This window comes from Oenanthe melanoleuca, chromosome Z (assembly GCF_029582105.1).
Source record: "Oenanthe melanoleuca isolate GR-GAL-2019-014 chromosome Z, OMel1.0, whole genome shotgun sequence".
Classification (NCBI taxonomy): Eukaryota; Metazoa; Chordata; class Aves; order Passeriformes; family Muscicapidae; genus Oenanthe; species Oenanthe melanoleuca.
Window position 1 is genome coordinate 10,109,397 of NC_079362.1, and position 22,708 is coordinate 10,132,104.

General features: G+C 36.4%; 1 protein-coding gene across 1 annotated transcript in view; it reads left to right on the plus strand.

Moving 5' to 3' along the window:
• LOC130265513 (coiled-coil domain-containing protein 171-like) overlaps positions 1-19,578 on the plus strand; it is a 32,637-nt gene extending 13,059 nt beyond the window's left edge. Inside the window, exons 8-21 of the mRNA XM_056514624.1 lie at positions 695-816; positions 2,158-2,269; positions 4,844-5,011; positions 6,890-7,078; positions 8,261-8,765; positions 9,719-9,835; positions 10,677-10,903; positions 11,538-11,717; positions 12,176-12,321; positions 13,887-13,941; positions 15,173-15,289; positions 18,260-18,395; positions 18,910-18,972; positions 19,377-19,578. Of these exons, the coding sequence (XP_056370599.1) occupies positions 695-816; positions 2,158-2,269; positions 4,844-5,011; positions 6,890-7,078; positions 8,261-8,765; positions 9,719-9,835; positions 10,677-10,903; positions 11,538-11,717; positions 12,176-12,321; positions 13,887-13,941; positions 15,173-15,289; positions 18,260-18,395; positions 18,910-18,938 (2,103 nt within the window). The 3' untranslated portion in view covers positions 18,939-18,972; positions 19,377-19,578. The remainder of the gene's footprint in view (positions 1-694; positions 817-2,157; positions 2,270-4,843; positions 5,012-6,889; positions 7,079-8,260; positions 8,766-9,718; positions 9,836-10,676; positions 10,904-11,537; positions 11,718-12,175; positions 12,322-13,886; positions 13,942-15,172; positions 15,290-18,259; positions 18,396-18,909; positions 18,973-19,376) is intronic.
• The last annotated feature ends 3,130 nt before the right edge of the window (positions 19,579-22,708 follow it).

The window sequence follows — 22,708 nt, forward strand, 5'->3', positions numbered from 1 at the left end:
TCTCTAGATGTGAGATGTTAATGCATCCTGAGATTGCCGTTCCAAATGTAATTATGTATAGTACATTTCAGCTTCAAAGCTGTTATATCCCCAGTTACCAGAGAAGTTTGAATAAATGGAAAAATGTAATATGTATACTTGAATATTAAATTATTTAATTATTAAACTGCATCACACAGGGTTTAATCCATTAAAGCAATTAGAGTTTATTTAAAAAAACAATTGTGGAAAACCTGTAAGATGATTACTAAGGAATACTGACTAACAAAGACTTCCTACTGGATTTTTGAAAAACCAAATGAGAAAAGAAAAAGGAATTTAATCTTTTTTTTTTTTTTTCTTGTTTTCTTGGGACACAAATAAGCATTGTCACTTCTTCATTTTCACCCTTTCACAAGTCTACTTAAAAAAGTAGTATTCCCCCGGAAAACTTCAATAATATAACTAATTGTAAACAGGAAAATCCAACTACTAGGAAAGGACAACAAAATGTGCTTTTGATCAGCATATCTCTTTTTCTCTGTTTTGAACCCTATGTATTAATATATTTTTACACGTGTTCAATGCTTTCTAATTCCATATAGAATTAATAGAATATATTCACCTGTAAAAAGCAGAAGATAATGGTGAAAAGCATTGAAGACCATGGTAGTCTTTCCTAATTCCCTTAAACTGCTTTGTTATCACTTGGTAGTTAAGAATTCAAGAACTTGAATGTGCTTTGAATGAAGAGCAAGACAGCAGGAGAGAAGCTGTTCCAGTGGCAGCAAAGAAAGATTTCAAAGAGTCAGAAAATGCACATGAGGGAGGAGAAGTGTAAGTTTCCTCCTGAAGCCATTGTAAAAAGGCAGTAGACAGGCTGAGTGCAGCTTGTAGTTTACATTCCCTCCAATTTTCAATCAGCAGAAAATTTATTGCAATGTGCCAAACCAAAGGTTCAGAACCTGACAGTCCATTCATAGCAGGCCCATATCAGTAACCAAAGGTATTGTGAATGGGTAGAGAGAGTAACTGGCCTTTTACAGATTATTTGCCAAAACAAAAATTTTGAAAATCATAGTTATGGTAGGGTCTAGCCTCCAGTAGTGCTTGGGGTGAGAGTAGGAAAACATATTCAGCAGGTCTAGAAAAGATGGCTTTCCCATATACACTTACATTATTATGGAAACATTGTTTTCCACTTCAGTGCACCAGCTGAATCTCTGTCAAGAAGTTGTGCATCATTTATAGTGGGTAATCTTTGTTTTCAACTTTTGAATGGCTGCAGAAAGCTTTAATCAGTTAAAAAATACTGAAATGTGGGAGAGCAGAGGAAATCACTTGGGGCATATTTCCTGCTCAGCACAATCTGCTGTGTCTGTGGTAACAGAACTTGGATGACCTCTCTTTCAGCCTAGAACTATCTGGGTCTGTACACAGAGGTGTTTATGTTGACATACACACGGAATAGTGGAGAATGAAAGAAATTGGTTTTCCGTCAAGAAAGGAAGTTTGTGGTCTGAGCATTTCATTCAAGATTCATGGTTATTAAGATGTTTTAGTAAGACACTTAAAACTTGAGCTGTAAAAACCTTTGTTGTCCTTTGCAAATATCAATTTTAAGCGAGGTTTTGGCTTTTCTCTTTTGTGCTGTTGTTAGGCCTTGCAGTTTTCTCATCGTCTGGCTGTTTAGTCATGCCAGGCTGTTGATGTATCTGTTTTCCTGACTGACTCAGTACAAGAACAGATTAAAATTCTAGGTTATCTGCTTTAAAAGTCATGCCAGAGTAGAGTCAGGCAGGTGGAAACCTTAGGAGCAAGAACTGTACTTGAAATCAGGATTGATGATGCACGATGTAACATGGTCTCTCAGAGGAGAGCTGTTGTGTTAACTAAAATATGAAGAATTCTGTTTATTATATGCAATTTTTAGGCCATATCCAAAGAATCAATTGAATTTCATGACATGAGGCTTAGTAACTGAATACATAACCACTTGAAAAGCCATTCTTAGAAGGAATATAAGTTTCTTCATTTAATTAAAAAAGGCAAGCAACTTCAGAAGCCATATAATGTGCTAACATGGTACCTGCCATATTCATTGATTATCCTTTAAAAGAATATAGTACATTTACAAAGTAATTTTGGTTAAAGTATCTTATTGTGGAAACTTTCCAGTTCCTCAAATGTGCAGTGGAGAGAGGGGGCTGAAGAAAGGAAGGAAACTGAAGAACCCTCTGGGAGATTAGTGGATGCTGCAACCAGCTTCAGCCTGAATGAAAGCTCAGTGGTAAGGAAAAAAAGCCTGTGGCACACACTGTTTAGATTTTTTTAAACATACTGTCAATGTATTTACTGTACTAAGGATTTGCTGCATTTGCTTGAGCTGTGGAAGAACTCTGCCATTCTCTTACCCTTTATTATAATGCTACCTTTTCTAAAATTTAAAGTATGAATAAATGTATTCAAGGCCTTGGAGAAGCTGATTTGAAAATGTTTTTTATGTGATATGCATCTATTTAACTGAAGAGTTATTTTCAGAAACTGTTATTTAAAAAGTATGGGTAAGATGAATTGGCATTCCTAATTAGGAAGGCATTTTGTTGAATATTTTGGAAGATGATTTCTTGTGAAGAATGTTCTGTCTTGCAAACCAAACTTGTTTTTCAAGTTTCATCACCTACCATTGTAGATATGTTTATATCTATTTCACACAGCCTTTTGGTTTTAGTACAAATATTTGATGGTAAAAATTGCTTGAAAATTGCTAAGCAGAGGGGATTTTTTTGTTGTTTTTTGTTTGCTTGTTTTTCTATGGATTTGGCATACTGATGTATTTCTGGATTATTTTCTGCAATCTTTCTCCTCTTACAGGACCACTTTGGGCCTTTCTACTGTCTTTACCCAACTACACTTTAAATAACAATTTTGAAATATTTTTGCATAGCAGCAGGGACAAAGGAAAGCTCTTAGCATAAATAGAAAATCTCTCCCTTAATTTCAACTCTCATCAATATGACTTTTCTTTGGTGGTGGCTTGGAAACTTCCCTTTCTCTCTCTGAGCCCTGAGCGTGGAAGGTGAATGTGGTCTGTTCCCTGCTGACAGGAGCAGAGACCACATCAGAGAGTCTTCAGACTTGTGGGTGTCCCCTGTTCAGTTGATAGAGTTTTTCCATGCTTTGTCCTACTGTTATGCTGCCCAGGCAGATCTGTAATTATTAAACTGGAAAAAAATAAAATCAGAATCTTCTTTTGTCTTTCTGGGAGAGTAACAGCTTCTTCCCTGCCAGCATGAGTGTATTAAAAGACATTTGCTGGCCTAGTTAGCTTGGAAAGTAATTTCATCAGGCCATCAAAAGGAATTCAAAGAGAGAAAAACCACTGTCTGCCCTAACCACATACAGTAATGATTACTATTTAGAACTACAAATTTCAAGCTGAAAATATTCTACTAGAAACCTTAAGTGCTTGTTAGCTGTTGTTGGGGTAAATGTTTTCCTTTTTGTTTGTCTTCCTTAGTAAAATATATGTTGTACATTACAAGAATTCAGGACAAGATTCCATTCATGATCAAGATTTCTGGTAATGGAAACAGTATTTAATGGTGTGCTCAAAATTCGTAGTATGTTACTGAAAGGTTGGGGAAAAAGAAAGGATTGTCTCACTGCCATTCATAGAGCTGGTTGTTTAAATTGCTTCGCTCAAAAGATTTCAAACCACAGGACTGTCTTGAGCAGGTAATAAAAATACTCATTTTTGGAAGAGTTGTATTAATGGCTCCCTTATGAGATTAGATTTTTATTGCTTTGGATGGCTTTGTGTTTTCCCCCAAGCTTTTTGTATGTGATCCTGTTTACTCTATTGAGGCAGCTTCGAGTTTGCTTCCCAAAATGAAAAAGCAGAAGAACGTAGCAGAAACTAAGTATAGATAACATTTAATATTTGCTGTTGGTCTTTGCTACACCCATGCTAAAACTGTGGGAAAATGTCAGTGTGTTCTCCTCCTTTCATTTTCCCTTCCTGCTTTCCTGACCTATATGGTGTTTTTTCATATTTATACTACTTTTACAATCCCTGAATATGTTCTTTCCATTCTAGTGTGAGAATCTTATATTGACTTTTGACCGTACTGATACAGTGGTTGACATACTTTGTTCTCATGGCATTTGAGATACAGCTTTGTATTATCTTAATCAAAGTTTCAAAGTTGCTGATATGTACTTAAAATATGAAGAATTGAATTTCTACTGCATGCTGTTGTTGCTAGAATTTATTTATAAGTTGAATCAATTTATTATACCACTGATTACAGTCACTGTAAATACATGAGGCATGGCTTATGGAGTTTGAATGCTGGAGCTGCAGACCTATTTTGGCCAGTGATTTAATCATATGTAATCTATGCAAAACAAAATTTTAATAGAATTTAGAGTGTGTTGTGTTGCCAAGCACAACAACTGGATAATTTTCTGTGAGCTGTTCAGGTGTTGGGACACAGTTTGAATGCACCTGAAAGTGTTAACATGGGTGAATGAATTGCATCCCATAAAAGCGTAGAAATTTTTATCTGTACCAGGTCATGGTTGTGGTCCCCACAGGACTGGAATTTATTCACATACTTCATTTACATGCTGTATCTAATTAGATACATTTTGTGAAACCTGTTTTCTTATGCTGCTGTAATATTGTGCAATATTATGACTGCTATTATTAGAAATGAACTGAGGAATTTTACAAAGCAGTGAGAAGTAACTTTGAGGGCTTGTTTTCAGCTGCATGCAGCACTGCTACTACACATATGATGCCTCTCTCTTGAGTTTAACATTGCCCAGATACAGCAATTAATTTTTCTTTGTGTTCCAGAGGGAGCTGTCCATCCTCTTGAGCATATTCCAGAGCATGGCAGATGGCCATATGATTGCCAGACACCCGGATGTTCCCCTGGAATTGTTACCCTGGAGAGAGTTTTGTGAACTCTTGCGTGAGAATGTTGAATCCCTGATCTTGAACTTCCACAAGGCTAACAAGAGGGTGAGCTGACTCTGCTGAGCTCATTGACATTTGTTCACACAGCAGTCTTGTAAAAAAAGACTGACATACATCCCCCCAAAAGGATTTGGACGTTAACAAATGAATATCATTAATTATGAGTCGTCCACTGCTCATTTGGTGCTGTTGCTGTGGGCATTTAGATCTGACTGGAGTGTGCATCAAATCTCTCAGCTCTGCTTTCTGTGCAGGACATGCTGAAAGGGCTATCTGATACTAGCCACAGGGACCTAATTAAAAGACAATAAATTCATCTTACTGATGAAGAAATTCACAGAATGTAGTCATTCGCAGTCATGAAGCAACTCTTTATTTTACCATAATCCTGGGGCAAAAGACACTTTGTCCAAGAACACCATCTTTAAATTATGTGTTTATAATTCAGATGTACTATTTGAAAAAATGCCTGTGTTGGTTTTTTTTTTGTTTTGTTTTGTTTAATTGTAACTTCTGGATTATGACATTTTTATTCAGAAACACAATAGAAATAACTATTATAAAACCTGTTAGTATTTGTGTGAAGGGAGAGCTGTACTTTTTGAGTGATTTTAATGCAAGAAATTCTTGTGTTTTTAGAGAGGAAAAAGTCCCTTTTTAAATAAGTCAGTTGGCTCTAGAGACTAAGCTCTGCCACTCTTTAGGGTTCCACTTTTTGTTCTGGTTTATTTCTCTTTTGAAGTAGAGGAAGAAAAGGAAGGGAAGGAAAGGGAAGGGGGTGAATATTGTTGGCCGTATTTGTGGGGCTTGTGTCTTATTGTTGCTTGCTTTTTAATTCAGTACTGTTATTAAGAGTGATTGTGAGGTCTCTAGGGCTCTTCTCATGTGCTTAGCAGCTTTTCTGGGACTTTAGACTGTGTTGTACAAAACCTTTTTTCCTGCAGTTCTGTGTGATCTATCCAGAAGTACCTTGCTGATACTTCTAGTAACAAGGTGCAGATGTGTCCATTTGGAGATCATTGTTGGCTTGATTCATTCCTCCATTTAGTTTGCATGGGAGGTGCAGTGTTAAACCACAAGAGTGAATCCCTTCATGCTTTTTGAATACACATCATGAACTTAGAAGCTACTCATAAGGAAAACATTCTCAATGCTAGAATTCCCTGGAATTGTGTTAAAACTTAATAATAATCTGGAATGTCCTGGCTTTTAAACATCACCAACAAAAAGCACCAAACAAAAACAAACAAAACCACAAAAAAAAGAAAAAGAAAAAGAAAAAGAAAAAGAAAAAGAAAAAGAAAAAGAAAAAGAAAAAGAAAAAGAAAAAGAAAAAGAAAAAGAAAAAGAAAAAGAAAAAGAAAAAGAAAAAGAAAAAGAAAAAGAAAAAGAAAAAGAAAAAGAAAAAGAAAAAGAAAAAGAAAAGAAAAAGAAAAAGAAAAAGAAAAAGAAAAAGAAAAAGAAAAAGAAAAAGAAAAAGAAAAACAAAAACAAAAACAAACACCCACAAAGAAACAAACAAAAAATTGAAGGCTTTTTTAAAATTATTGTTTGTGATCATCACAAACTTCTAAAGAATATATTTGGATTTTACTAATTTACTAAAATTTAATACAATTGTTAAAAAAAAAAAAAAGTATGAAGTACCTGGATAAGGTTTCCTACAAAGAAGTTGGCAAACATCTACAAGATGGTACAAGGATGGCAAAACTGAAACCAAATAAAATAAAAACCAAATTTTATTTCAAAATATGTTTCAGTTTTGTCTTGAGAACCAAGTAATTAATCTTCCATGAAAGGTTTTACTTAGTTTTAATAAAAATATTGACGACATTACAGTTCAGATTTTATGCTGGAATAGTCTGTGCTTAACTTAAAGTGAAAAGGTAAGGAATAATTTCTTCTTAAATGCTTGTCACACAGATATCTCACCTAGAATATATTTGCAAGCACAAGACTGACACTATGAACAACCTTCAGCAGAACCAGGAGGACGCTTTTGTGAAAATGTCTGGACAGTTAAAAGCACAGGAAGACTGCTGGCAGAAAGAAAAGCAGTATCTTGAGAACCAGTACTCAAATCTCCTTGCAGAAGTTCATGCAAGAGCACAGGTAATGCACTCTGGACTTCTAATTTTTTTCTTCACACATTTGATGGATTATTTCAGTAGTTTAAGCCCCTTAGCAGTTTAAGATAATTTGGAAACTTTCATATATTTTTAAAGTTTTTTTTTTAAAAATAGCTAACAAGAAACCAACCCATCACTGCGCTAATATATAAATAAATTACCTTGCTGAAGCATTCCGAAGAGAATTTGGTCTACAGCCCCAATTCAGAAGACTGATTTGGTCTACAGCTGGTAGTATATTTTTTTTTCTGAGAATGTTAAAACTGTAAGATTGAATTTGCTTATTTTAGGAATTACAGAGGACAGCAGCTACTTTTTCAGCATCATAATTTGCAGAGATTGTATAGAGTAGCAATAATGTGGTGTTAACTAGGGATAAATTTAGTTACATATGTATTGACTCTAAGGACAATGGCAGATTTCAACAGAGTTAAGTGACTCTGTTTTAATGATACTACAATGAGAAGTGGTTTAAAAGTGTAAAGTTCTCACTTCTTGTTAGATTAGCTGTTTGCACTCCAAAATGTTCCATTATTCTACAACCACCATTTACTGTCTTTACGATCACATTCCTTCACACTTGTTTCAATTAAAATGTTGTGAATAAAGGAGCTAGATCTCCCTCGTTATTTGTGAGTTACTGCAAATTACTTCATCAGAATAATGCTGCATTTGATGCAGATTTCAGGACTGGAAATCTTTGCATGGTTAAAAATTTAATCTGTCTAGTTTCATGATCCAGCCTTCCTTATGTTTTTCCTCTCACACTGGCCTTCTGCTTGGTAGAGGAATGTTCTCTCTGAAATTGGAGGATGTTATTACTGTTGTAAAGTCAACTCAGAAAACTATATTGTGGTGAGACAGGTGGTGTTGAACCTTCTGTGAGCTGTCATGGCGGTGGATTGTTGTCAGAAATCAGGAGTCCATTTGCAGATGATGATCATACGAATTTCCCTCATACCATTGCTTTGGTTTCATACATCTGATTTTAATTCATAATTGTTTACTAGAAGAGATACTTTCATCACCATCATTACTAACAATTTTTGCCCCTTTAATGCATCATTTGACCGGCAGAATTAACTATTTTCTTTTAGCTCTTGTCTAAGTAAAAACCACCGAATTAATATTTCTTCCATTTCTGTTTGGTTTGTTTATGTGGCAGGAATGGGAAGAAACAGCACAGAAAAGCAGGCAAAAGGTGTATGGCCTTGAAAAAATCTGCGAGAAGCTGGCCCATGAGAACAATTCTGTGAGAAATGCATTGTCACACGCTCACAAGGAACGCTCATCTCTGCTGGCAGCCTGTGCACTGCTGTCAGGGGCCCTGTGTCCTCTCTACAATCGACTGTGTGCTATGTCTTCCCAAAGAGACATTCTCCAGGACCAGGCAAACTTTCACGAATTAGTGAACCAGAAGATCAGGACTCTCCTTTATGCTCTCCCTACTAACATGGAAAGCAATAAAGACGAAGAAAGGCTGAGGCAGAGAAGAGCCAAACAGCTGATCTATGTGTTCAGAAGAGCTGTGATTGCAGTTCTGGCCACCAACAGGCTTAGAGCTCTGGCCCGATATTCTTACTCCCTTTTTGTCTGGACAGATGGCTCAAGAGGAAGCACTAGAGTTCAAGTTTGTGTGGGAGAATCCAAAGGCAGGCATCATGAGTCAAGTAAGTGAAATGGTTTTAAAACATTATGTAAATTACATGGTTAGGGAATAACAAAGAGCAATGTTATTATTGCTGGGGCATAAAGATATTTAATGACATTTGACAAATATTATTTATGGATTTGTGGTTTTTATGTTTCTTGACAAATGTATTTCACCCTGGAAGGAAATGCCTAGTCTGTTAAGCATTGCAGGTAAAAATGCAATAATACACATGAACTCAACACTATGTAATATTGATATTTGTGTTACATATTTCAGAACTAAGTGTTACAGCATCTTCTCTCTGGTAAATGCAATGTTTCGAAATGATTAACCATCAACTTGCTATTTGTGCTTTTTTCAAAGGCTTTTCCTCTTATTATCAAATATTTTTTAATATTTATTTCCTACTAAAACATATAAAAAAATTGCTTTCTGATCCAGGTGAAATACTAGCATAGGTTTTAGAAATTCTCTTTAGAGATTATGTCTATTTGTCCCTTTCTATTGCCAGACCAATTTATGCTTCCCCCTACAAGGATAAATGGTACCAAAAATGTCTTGCAAGTTAGAAGATTCATCTACTTTTATTACTATTATTATTACTATTATTATTACATTATTATTATTATTATTATTATTATTATTATTATTATTATTATTATATTATATTATATTATATTATATTATATTATATTATATTATATTATATTATATTATATTATATTATATTATATTATATTATATTATTATAGTATTATAATTATTATATTTTATTATTATATTTTATTATTATATTTTATTATTATATTTTTTTTATTTGTAGTTCTGGAAGCATGCTTAATATGGTCTAAATTATCCTGATTAATCTGTGTGTGCATTTTTTTGGTTAATTTCTGAAAAAGCTGGAGATAGCAGTGTGCTGTATCTTAGTAATTCAGTTATCCTGCTAGCTGCAATTCTGTTCCACAGGTTTTAAAGAGGAAGGAGTTGATTGTATTGAAGCACTTGACTGGTTGACTAGCTCTAACCTCTATACTGCAATAATCAGTTCCTTCTCTGAACTGCAGGATGTTCTCAACAAACCAGGTAATTTTAACAATATATTGTTGTGGCAGAAATATATTTTAAAAATAAATAAACCAGGGTGGTCACGTAATTTCCATTTTTACAATTTTGTATAAACTATTCTGGATCGTAGCTCTGAAGAGATATTTCTGATTATTATGATAGATACCTTTGACTAGAGATTATATCCTGAGCTAGTCAATAGGAATTTTAGTTGGACTGTTTCCCTGAAGGAGTAATTTTATTGCAGGGTAAAATAATACCTCTCTTGTACATTCTCTGAATGATCACATTTCTGTACTGTTGGAACAGATTAATTTTCTTTAATGGCTCATAGGATATTTTATCCTTGCAGTATATAGAACCATGGGAGCAGAAGGCTGCAGAGTTTTTGGAGTTTATTTGCAGTGAGAACTGATACAGGCTCCCTTGGTTCATCTATGCATGGCTGCCAGCCCTGGTTCTTTATTAACATGTCCCCAAATTTAGAGTCACCACATTTTTGTCACAGAAAAAAGAACATTATAAGAGGGATAATTTGTATGAATAAAGGGAAATAGCAGGACAAAGACAAGGTGATTAATTTTCCAGAAGGCTGAACACTAAATTCGTATAAAAGTTGCCATTGAATCAAATGTGTTTAGATTCAGTTTCAGGCACTTTCTTCTTTGATTATGCTGTTTTCAATAAATTGAATCCATATCCTTAAAAAGCAAAGTTTTAACCATGTGTCAGATTCAGTATTCTGTATTTCAGAATATTTGCAAGTTCCATCCTGTATACATAAAACAGAGACAGATATTATAAGAAACCAGAACTAATAACCTGCTTGATGTTTCCTTTTTGTTGTTGTTTCTTAAAGATCCAAACTCCTGGGTTTCTGGACACTCACTTATCAGTCCAGCCAGAAACTCCTTTTCAAAATTGATGGACAATCTCAGCGTGTTGATGGAGACAGTTCAAGGGAAACCTTGTGAGTGCAGAGTTTACCTGGAGAAGGACTCCCTGATACAGAGGCTGGCTAGTGGACTCCACAGAGTAAATGCCCAGGCTCTGGAAGCTGGATTTTATGACAGACTGCCCAGCACAGTAAGCAGATTTACGGTCCTCCTTCATGGAAACAGAGGTTTACAGTAAAGCTCCCTTGATAGCACCATTCATTTTGTTTCAGGCTGGTCATGAGTGCATTACAATGAAGTACCACTGTGTGGGCACTCAGAAGTTGATTTGTCACACATTAGGGATTAGGGTGTTGATAGGTCATTTCTTTTATTGACAAAGAATTTTTGGAGGAGGTTTAGTGTATCCAAGTAAAATATATTTTTTGAAGTTCTACTAGAATTTTATTAGCTTATCAGAACAAATTTGATTTAGCTTGATGTAAATGTTAAGGTAGCTTTTTATTACTGTTTTCTATTTTCTCATGTTTACCATCCTTTCTTTCAGTAAAAATAACCTTCTTCCCTTCAACCAAAATGAAAGGATAAACTCTTTCTGTCATAATCTTTTATAGTAGACTTTAGGTGAAAATAGTACTTCCTTGTAAACAGAATTTGTAGCAACACATGGTAGGCGACAGGTTCAAACTTTTGTCCTTGTGTATGTCTTTTAGAGACAGAGGAAAAATAATAGTTTTGTCTTAATTTTCTTGGGTCTTAAATATGATTTATTTTATTGCTAAAATAGCAGATTTTATAGCCCATCAACTTCTGTTTGCTGACAGAGAAACATAGCAATCCTGCAGCAGGAAATGTTTGAAATTTCGCAAAGGCTTCATACTGCAGAGGTAGAGTCCCGCTTGCTGCACTTGCAGCTTGAAGAATTCAAATGGTCTTTCAATGAAGTGCAAAAAGAGGCTGAAAAAGCCCACAGACTTCAAGAGCAATTAAATGAACTTCAACATGTAAGTATATTTGATTTGGAGACACTCTTACTTAAAAGAGTTTCTCCTTTCTACAAATTTTGGATTTGTATTCCTTTGGAAAGCAAGCATAATATTGATTAACTTTTAACAGAATTTTCCAGAAAACTTGCTTTGTAAATGTCACTAAACTAGAAGTCAGATGTATTTAGAAATACCCCTTTTCCACTGGTTTCCTTTTGATTCATAGAACAAAATATCCCATATAAATTACAGTTTGGTCTTCAGAAATACAGGTTGTCCCATTTGTTGGAAATGTTGTGATTTATGTATCCTAAAGGAAGATTTGTCTTCAACAGGGTAAAGTTAGCTGGAATGAGATTATTCAAAAAGAATGTTCATGAGAAGTTTTTTAAATCAATTTGTCACCCACATTGTCAAAAGCCTAGAGTGAAGTTTATTTGGGCTGATGAGTAACTCTGCCCTCTGTCTGCTGGCAGAGCTTCTCTGATGCAACTGAGGAGCTGAGGAGAAGAGACCAAGCTCTAAATCACCAGCAGAAACTCCTGGAAGACGTGGAGCAGGACCGGCAGCGGCTGTGGGAAGCTCTCCAGGAGGCAGAACGTGCCCTCCAACAGGCAGCAAAGTGAGCCCTGGGGTCTGGGGGATCTCCCTTTAAATGAACAAAAATTTCAATTCCTACTTCCATGGGCAGGGTTTTAGGCCTGGCCAGTGTTAGGCTAGAGGAGAAAACTACACCTGTCTCTTTTTTTTTTTTTTTGAAATTCAGGGATAGTCTTCTAAAAACAAAAGTGTTAGTTCAAAACACTAGGTCATACATTTTATGCAGTTATCCCATAATAGTGCTCCAAATTCTGGGTTCTGAAATAACTGGCAAACAAAATACCTGTGCTATCTTACTGATCTGACAACATCTCTTTAGCAGATCCTTAAGGTTTAGTTTAGTTAAGAAATGATTGTTTGTTCCCTGTGTTTCCACGCCATCTTTTTATAGACAAATACAATTTATTTATAGTAAATACAGAGGCATCAGCAAGGGGACAGGTCTTAGCTGCCAAAGAGACTGAAACCCATTTTGGACCTAGCCTTTCCTGTGGGCCAAGATAGATCTTCCAGCTGATTTCAGGGAGTTTTGTACCATTTACACCATAACCTGGAGTGGAAGGAAAGGCTCAAGAACTGCTCTTGAAAAGACTGGTAGTCAAAAGGAATGTCTTTGACTTATTACTGACCTATTACAGTCATATGGTCAGATAAAAAAATAAATCTTTGCAGACTTTGTTTTCTAATGCTTATCATAGTATGAAGCATGTATTATGAATATTGTTGTTCAATTACTAGGATCTAAAAGAAATTTTAGTTAATTAAAATTTCTCATCGTGCCTGGGGTCATTCAACCTCTGAAGAACAACATCTGAGAAGCTTTAAGGGTTTTATGCACTAGGGAATGAATGCAATTCATATAGTCCTCAATGAAATGTTTAATAAGCTAATTAAATGACAAATGTTATTTGGTATGGTTTGATCAAAGCAGGTGTCACCTGCAGAAGGATATGTTCTAGAAAGCTTGTCCTTTTCATCCTCCCCCAATGTATTTTAAACATTATAGCAAAGATCATTCCTTGTGGCCATACATACATGCAGAAAAGGTTATTTTAATGTGAAGTGGCTTTAAAACTGGCATTTTTCCCCTGTATATAGCAGCTGAATATCCACAAAGAAAACGACCCTTCCATTCATTGTTCTAGCAACTCTTCAGAATAAATAGGGGTTTTTTTCCCCCTTGGAACATATAAGCAAACCAGATGAAATAAACAGAATCTGCCGGTGTTTTCCAATACAAGAATATAATACCATCCTGCTAGAAACTTTTTATTGCCTCTGTATCCAACCTATGATGGTTGTTCATTGATAGGCCTATATTATATATATTTTAATTACTTATCTTTGACAGAAGCATCCTTCAAATGGAAATGTACCAAATAGTGATACATGAACTTTTTTTAGGTTTGCATTGGAGATTTGAAAAAGAGAGAAAATCATAACAGTTTGAGTTATCAACAATTATTTTACAAGACATGACAGCCATAAAGTAGCAGAAGATCAATTTCTACATTGGTAGAGCTTCAGTTCTATAAAGTTACTCTGTTGTTTTTGTTCTGTTTTTGTTTTTTTTTTCCTTTATAATAGAGACAAAGTGTTGATCATCAATTATATGAAAGCTGTGGATGCCAACCTGAATGTGGTAAGAATATGAAGTGTTCCTCTGATTTGTTTCCAAACATGCCAAAGCCTTAGAATTGCTTATTCTCAGGGGAGAAGTTGTTGCAAAGCAACTTGCTTTCCTTAGTGTTTAAGTTTCCCCCCTCAACTTCTTCTGTCTTAAAAAAACCACAGTGAAATAAAATGCAAGTTTGTAGTGTACAAATAACTTGTTCTAAAATGTAGAAGTTATGACAAAATTCACTTTCCTTCCCTCACTGAGCACTGTTTCTGGTTGCCAAGTGAATGGAACACACAAAATATTGGCAATTGTTGTGGACTTAACCCTCTGCTGAGTAATGAGGTCATATACTTGAGGGTCATAAAACATTTGGCTTTGTGTTTGCTACTTTAACCTTGGAAACATCATAAATGGCAAGGCAGCAAGTCATAATGGTCAGAAAGTTCTATGGTATTTTTAAAGCATATTTTAAATTTAATAGTAATCTCAAGTTTTCTCTCTGACTTTTACAATTGTGCCCTGGTATAGGACTATTTGAAGGTCCATCAAAGCTGTATATATTAATTATTTAGGAGAAAGGACTATTTTCATTTATAGCTCTAATGGCAGATAGTTTTATAACTGTTTTTAATCTAGAGCAGCACAGAGCAAAAGAATCATCTTCGTACCTTGGAGTGTCAATTTCCCTTACTACATTTTTAATTCCCAGCAACATGGGAAGATCTATTTTAGTTTCTGCATTCACCAATACTGTAGTTAATTTAATTTTCAGATGCCTTTTTCAAGTCTCTTTCCTTTAATGCTCACAGAAAGTGACAGAACCTAAACTATGTGTTTCTCCTGCAGCAAACTCTGCTGATAAAAGATTTCCTTTGTGCCACTATCATCTTCATACTGACTTCTGTCAAACTTGGGAAGTGGATGTCATGCAGCAAGTGCTGTGTTTTTACAGTAATACATACATGCCATAGCCTTGGCCTTTCTCTTTTCAGATCAGTGCAAGGTGGTTTTTGGTTTGTTTTTTTGTTTTTGTTTTTACTTTGGTTTGGTTTGTTTTTTTGGTAGCATTCTCTCCCAGCACAGTGCGTTAGAGATTTATTTGCAATGAAAATTTGATCATACTGTATTCATGGATATTAGGTCCACCAATCAATGCAAGTTCACTCAATGGGCTCAAGGAGACCCAGTTCATCCCAGTTGGTGTGCCTGAAGGAGAATTACTATTAATGCTGGGTTTATTTTTTCCCTTTAGGTTAGAGACCAGGCTGTGGCATCAGGTGCTGCAGCAGCAACGCTGCTCCCCAGCCTGCAGCTGGAGATCCTTTCAGAGGAAGCAATGAGGGGCAGGCCAGAGGCTGCAGCATTCCAGGTCAGAGTCTAAAACCAATCCTGTTTAATTTTGTTTTTGTTTAATTTTTTGCATCTGAGATACAACAGGCAGATAGGCTGCTCTGAGCATGTGGACAGCAAAAACTTCAAAACTATTGTAGTCAATAGGTGAAAGATAATTTCCACGTATACTCTTGCACATGGTATTTCAGAGATGATGGCAACTTTCAATTTTGCAGTTACAGCGTTAAGTAACAGATGGGAATGCAAACATACACAGAAGTATCTATATCTGAAAATTAATACCCCTCTATCCCCCTCCCATTAATATACACAAGACTAATTTAAAAAAAATACTAAAAAAAACAAGAAAGATCTCCACAAACAAAAAAAATCAACCAAAAAAAAGAAAAGAAAAAAAAGGAAAAAAAAAAAAAAAAAAAAAAAATTTTCATGCATTCTCCTTCTTGGTCAGTATCAGATTTTTTTCAATAGGTTTTTGAGCATTCCTCATTTAAAAGAAACTGTTATCTAGAATGTTTAAATATAGAAGCTATTTTGCTCATATTGGTTTAAAGACTTGCACATTTCAAAATACCAATTTTGTTTGGACAAAATGAGTGGAAAAAAAGAAAGATTAACTGAAAATGTGCCATATTTTCAGCTCTGAACAGAGATTCAGTGCAATGTCTCCTTATTGTTAAGTTTGAGTCTTCTACAGAAACTATCCCTTAATTTTTATAGTTGTGCAGGGTAATTAGTTCTAAGGCAGATTTTTTTTTCCCAATGAGAGAACAAAATGCAGAGTGAGTACATATTACTTTCATTGTGCTTCTCTGTCTGAACTGAGGGAAAACAGGTAATAAAGTGCAAGGAACTTAGACAAGGTAAGTATTGCATACAGTGTGTGTTTCTGTAGTAATTCCTTCCAATTTATTGTAGATTTTCTGTTCTAATGCAGTATATAATTGCAGGATCAGGGTCACAAAATCAAACATTCAAGAAAGGCAGATTCTAATGTACAAATTTCTCACAGTAGCCCTCTTGTATGCATACATGCATTTCAATATGATAAAGATATAAATTATGTGCATTATCATGTTGTCACACTAAAGTATGGAAATATGTAATGCCTTGAGATTCCCATGAAGCTTAATTAGCACAGATGAACTTTTCTGTCAAAGGGTAGAATTACAAATGCTTCCCCTTCAGTGATGATCCATTTTAAAGATGCACAAAAGGTCTCACGGTTGGCATCTTTTCACAGGACATATTGTGGCAATCACCAGCTTTTAAATCTTGCTTTTCTAATTTGGTAGTGGATGCTGCTTCTGATTTGTTTTGTTTTTTCTCCCAACTCCCATTCTTTTTGACCTCACAATAATTGCAGAAGCACCTGCAGCCTGTTCCCTCTTTCTTTCTGGAAGAGAGTCAGAAACAGAAAATGTTGCATTTCATATTTGCACAATGTGCTTGTGGTATAACTAACATTGTCCAGTACGTGCTGGGGAGATCCCTGGTGGGGCAGAATTGTAAAGTTCTCGTTCACCTGGCAGCTTCAGGTACACTAGGTAATTGAGGACATACATAAACAGCACCAATGGCTCACAGTCTGTGGCACTGTGAACTTCTTTTCCCCTTCCCTTTTCTTCTTTCTCCCTTTCCCCATCTCTCTTCCTCCCTTTCCCTTCTCTCTCTCCCCTGCCCTCATCTCAAGTTCCAGTTTGATTCCTTTCCAAGCACATTATTGAGGTTTTACTATAAAATTGGCATTTTATAGCAAGAGATCACCTAAGGGATTGTAATTTTACCCTGTGCCAAGCTATATTAAGGGCAATCGTGCAATCTTAAGTGAGGTAAGCAGCTGAGTATCACTTTAGGGACACTTGTCATTTAAAGCAGTGGAGCTGTTTGCAGGCACATCCTCCAGGGCTGCCTTAGTCTGCGACGAGTGCATTTCATTTAAAGGCATTAAAATCTGCTAGAATCCTCTTTTAGGACTAGAACCACAGCACCAAGAGATTTTGGAGATTCTTTCTGATGAGAAAAGATGTGATACGGGTTAATTTGCCACTGCTGTGTTTTCCAGACACCACAATGAAGTAACCTGATTGATTTCAGCTGTGTTAAGATCTATTCTGAAAAGTAACAGTATGAAACCAAGGAAAGGAAAACTGAAAAAAAACTTGTAAATCCCTGTGGTACTAAGCTGATTTTTGTCTATACCAAAGGTTTACATTCAAAACACCAATTTCATACTATCTGAAAGGAAAAATTACAAATAAAATAACAAATAAAATGCAATTAAGCACTGTAAAGAAGACCAATAATTTCAATAGTTATTTGAGAGTACTTGGGGTAGATATAAAGTTACCAGTACTGCCAAATCATTTGTGCTCTCTTATTTTGCCAACTTTATCATCAGTCTAGTCAATATAACAAAATGGGAATATTCTTCCACTACATACATGGAAATAGCTACATTTTTCCAGTTATATTGCAATCAGATTATTTGTATTCAGAAGTTTGTAGGTTTACAATGTTTCTTTTGTTACTGCCAGTTAATTTTTTTTATTTGGGTGAAAGGATTAGTAAACTGACTCATTTTGGAAGTGTGAACATTATCCTGAAACTGTGAGGTAATTTTTTTGTGAACAGAAATTGAATCTGCACTTCGTCTTGTATTGAAATAAATTGAAAGAATTGTATCAAGTCAACAATGCTGTAGTGCATTGAAAACATCCCATCAAAGCATCTTCTAACTAAGATGTGGAGTCATTCCCTTTTCCTCAATGATATTAATGTTCAAGATTTTAGAAGAAATACAAAATCCAGTGTTAGACCTTTTTGATGTTTAAGTCCTGGGACTGAAATTATGCCTGGCTTACAAACTGTGTTTGATTTCTCTGCTAAAAAAATTGTGTCTTTTTTAGCAAATTTGGATGTGTTCTATTTGGCATTTAAGTGTAGCTTGCCTGGCACTAATGATTTCTTTTACTTTTACTTAAAGCACGTCCTTATAAGTTTTATGGGTCTCTACTCACTGGCAGCTGCCAGAGTTGAGGCATTAACAATAGCAAGGGAATCTTTGCGGGATCACTTCGAACCTGAAGCAGCTGCTATGCCTCCTGATGCTGCTCCTGATGGTAAGTCTGCTTTTCAAGCAATTTTAGTCACTTGGTGTGGGTTCCTAGCCAGCATCTCCCTTCATGCTGAACAGATTCTGTAGGAAAATATAACAATACTTAAGTCTAAACTAAGTGTAAACTAGTGCTAACAGAAATGTTGTGAGACTTGTTTCAGAAAAGAAAGGGGATTGTGCAAGCTAACACAGGGATTAAAATTACCATTGTAAATTTTTTTTCTGTTGGTCCCTATTTTCTTGGATATTTTTTGCTTTAGGTTTGGTTGATTGGATATTTTTTGGTTTTGGGGAGAGGTGGTGGTGGTTGGGTGGGAGTTTAGTTTCTGATTTTTTTTTTAATTGCTATTTTAAATTTTTTTCAATTTTTTTTTTTACCATAGACTTTTTTCTTCCTTTTTTTTATAACGCATTCACATTTATGTAAGAGCCTTTCTTTGCAACCATAACCATTTCAGTTCTTCACATTTCCTTGTTTTATTAAATTTACCTCCCCTGAAGTTACTTTCTCTTTACAGAATCTTTTTGGCTTCACTTTATACCCTAAGGAGCCAGTACACCTCGTGGTCCTGCTCCTGGTGGTAAGCCTGCTTCTCAAGCACTTATAGTCATTTGGTTATGTTTTCCTAGTCACCATCTGCCTTCATGCTGCACAGCTTCTATAGGCAAATACGACAATGTTTCATTGTAAGTATAATGGAACCATAAACTTGTGCAAACAGACACGTTCTGAGACTTTTCTCAGAAGAGAAAGGGGATGGTGAAAACTAACACAGGCATTAAAACTAGTACTATAATTTTATTTTCTGTTGGTCCGTATTTGCTTGGATGCTTTTGGTTTTACTTTGGATTAGGCTGGTTCATTGGTTGGATGATTTGGGGAGTGGTGGTGGAAGGATTTTGAGTTTTGTTGTTGTTGGGGTTTTTTTGTTTATTTTGTTTAATTGATTGTTGGTTTATTACTTCTTTTATCTCCTTTTTTCAGGTTTCTGGATGTTTTCCTAAGTGGATGAACTTATACCCATCTTTCTGTTACTTACTGACTGCACAGATTTGTAATTAATAAACTGAAGAAAAATAAAATCAGAATCTTCTTTTGTCTTTCTGGGAGAGTAACAGCTTCTTCCCTGCCAGCATGAGTGTATTAAAAGACATTTGCTGGCCTAGTTAGCCTGGAAAGTAATTTCATCAGGCCATCAGGCACAAAAGGAATTCAAAGAGAGAAAAACCACTGTCTGCCCTAACCACATACAGTAATGATTACTATTTAGAACTACAAATTTCAAGCTGAAAATATTCTACTAGAAACCTTAAGTGCTTGTTAGCTGTTGTTGGGGTAAATGTTTTCCTTTTTGTTTGTCTTCCTTAGTAAAATATATGTTGTACATTACAAGAATTCAGGACAAGATTCCATTCATGATCAAGATTTCTGGTAATGGAAACAGTATTTAATGGTGTGCTCAAAATTCGTAGTATGTTACTGAATGGTTGGGGAAAAGAAAGGATTGTCTCACTGCCATTCATAGAGCTGGTTGTTTAAATTGTTTCACTCAAAAGATTTCAAACCACAGGACTGTCTTGAGCAGGTAATAAAAATACTCATTTTTGGAAGAGTTGTATTAATGGCTCCCTTATGAGATTAGATTTTTATTGCTTTGGATGGCTTTGTGTTTTCCCCCAAGCTTTTTGTATGTGATCCTGTTTACTCTATTGAGGCAGCTTCGAGTTTGCTTCCCAAAATGAAAAAAGCAGAAGAACGTAGCAGAAACTAAGTATAGATAACATTTAATATTCGCTGTTGGTCTTTGCTACACCCATGCTAAAACTGTGGGAAAATGTCAGTGTGTTCTCCTCCTTTCATTTTCCCTTCCTGCTTTCCTGACCTATATGGTGTTTTTTCATATTTATACTACTTTTGCAATCTCTGAATATGTTCTTTCCATTCTAGTGTGAGAATCTTATATTGATTTTTGACCGTACTGATACAGTGGTTGACATACTTTGTTCTCATGGCATTTGAGATACAGCTTTGTATTATCTTAATCAAAGTTTCAAAGTTGCTGATATGTACTTAAAATATGAAGAATTGAATTTCTACTGCATGCTGTTGTTGCTAGAATTTATTTATAAGTTGAATCAATTTATTATACCACTGATTACAGTCACTGTAAATAAATGAGTCATGGCTTGTGGAGTTTGAATGCTGGAGCTGTAGGTTTATATTGGCCAGTGATTCAATCATACATACACAGAATTACAGAATCACTGGGTTGGAAGAGACCTTCAAGATCATCAAGTCCAACCCATGCCCTAACAGCTCAACTAAACCATGGCATCAAGTGCAACATCCAGGCTTTTTCTAAATACACCCAGGGATAGTGACTCCACCACCTCCCTAGGCAGATAATTCCAGTATTTTATCACCCTTTCTTTAAAAAACTTTTTCCTAATATTCAACCTAAATCTCCCCTGGCACAGCTTGAAACTGTGTCCTCTCGTTCTGTCAAATGCTGCCTGGTGGAAGAGACCAACCCCACCTGCCCACAGCCATCTTTCAGGAAGTTGTAGAGTGTGTTAAGGTCACCTCTGAGTCTCCTTTTCTCCAGACTGAACAACCACAGCTCCCTCAGCCATTCCTCTTAGGATTTGTGTTCCAAGCCCCTCATCAGCCTTGTTGCCCTCTTCTGGATGCGCTCAAGTGTCTCAACATCCCTCGTGAAGGACGGGAGCAAGATCGATGAACTCGTGGCCACAGAGGTGCCCCCAAACTTGAAAATCATCTGGCAGCACTGAGTCCCACCATGGAGCATCCTTGTGGTGCCTGGCTTGTGCTACAGGGCAGCAGCAGAGCCCTCTCATTGGGGTGAAATCTGTGAATTTCACCAATAAAAGTTCACTGAGCTGTGCTCAGATTTGGCTGTTCCTGTTCTCTTTTTTCTCTGCAAACCAGTTCTTGCAAGGCACTGGTGCAGTGTGGGCACTGCCACTTGCCCCCAACCCTTTCCCTGCTGCTGGGCACTGATGGGCTCCAGTGGGGATTGACAAGGGTGCCATCTCCACAGTTTCTGCTCTGCACCTCTGTGCTGGTTTTGGCTGCAGTAGAGTTAATTTTGTTCCCAGGGACTGTTACGGGGCTGTGGTTTTGGCCTGTGCTCAACTCAGGGTTGATGATGCTGCTTTTTTGCTATTGCTAAGCAGGGCTTGCACAGAGCCAAGACCTTTCCTGCTTTTCTTACTGCCACACTGGTGAGGGGACTCGAGGTACATGGGAGGGGACACAACAGGACAGGTGACCCAAACTGACCCAGGGGATATTCCAGACCATATGGCATCAGGCTCAGTGTATAAAATGGGGGAAGAAGAGGGAAGCAGGGGTCATTTGGTGTGATGGCATTTGTCCTACCAAGTCACTGTGATGTGTGATGGGACCCTGCTCTGCTAGAGGTGCTGAATACCAGCCCAGCCATGGGAAGCAGGGTATTCATACCTTATTTTGCTTTGTTCTGTGTGCAGCCTTTGCTTCCCCTGTTAAATTGCCCTCATCCCAATGCATGAGTTTTCCAGCTTTTACCCTTCTGGTTCTCAGGACCATGGCAGTGTGCTCCCCACTGCTCTCACTGGCTCACACAGATCTCCTGCTTTTCTTCTGTTTTGCTGCTGTGAAAGCCAACCCTCTGTGGCCACTCCTGGGATGTGCTTGGCAAGCATTGGAGCAATGCCAAGCTCGGGAATGCTTTTTCCAGGACTGATGAATGGCACTATAGGTGTCTGCCTGGCTGGATTTCTTCATGCTGCTCCTGGTTGGCCCAGATCTGGCTGTCAAAACTACTGAAGGAGTTGCCAACAGGACTGGTGTGAGGATTAGTCTGGGTTACCTGTGCTAGCCTTCAGGATGTTGTGATCTTTCCATTTCCTTTTCTTAAAAGGAAAAAAAAAAAAATAAAAAAATGAAAATGTGTTCAATTGACCTGTTTCATATCTTACCATATGTCAAGAAGAGCTCTCATGAAATGAAACACTCAACAGTCAAAATTTATGTTTTCTTTCCTGAGTATGAAGCTTGGTGGGTTTTATAACATACAAGTCAGTTGAGTCTTCTGCTTTTATTTACATTTACTTTCACTTGAAAACATCCAAATACTACATAATTGCAGTATACTGTGGCCTCATGTCCTAGTTTGAAGGACAGTTATCTGCCGATAAAGGCAGAAGCTTCTCTTTGAAATGGAGAATGTAAAACCCCTCCCTCCAAATTATTATTATAAAATTGAAATTAAGGGGCTCTGTTGGGGGTTGAGTGTTTTCCTATTACTGTGT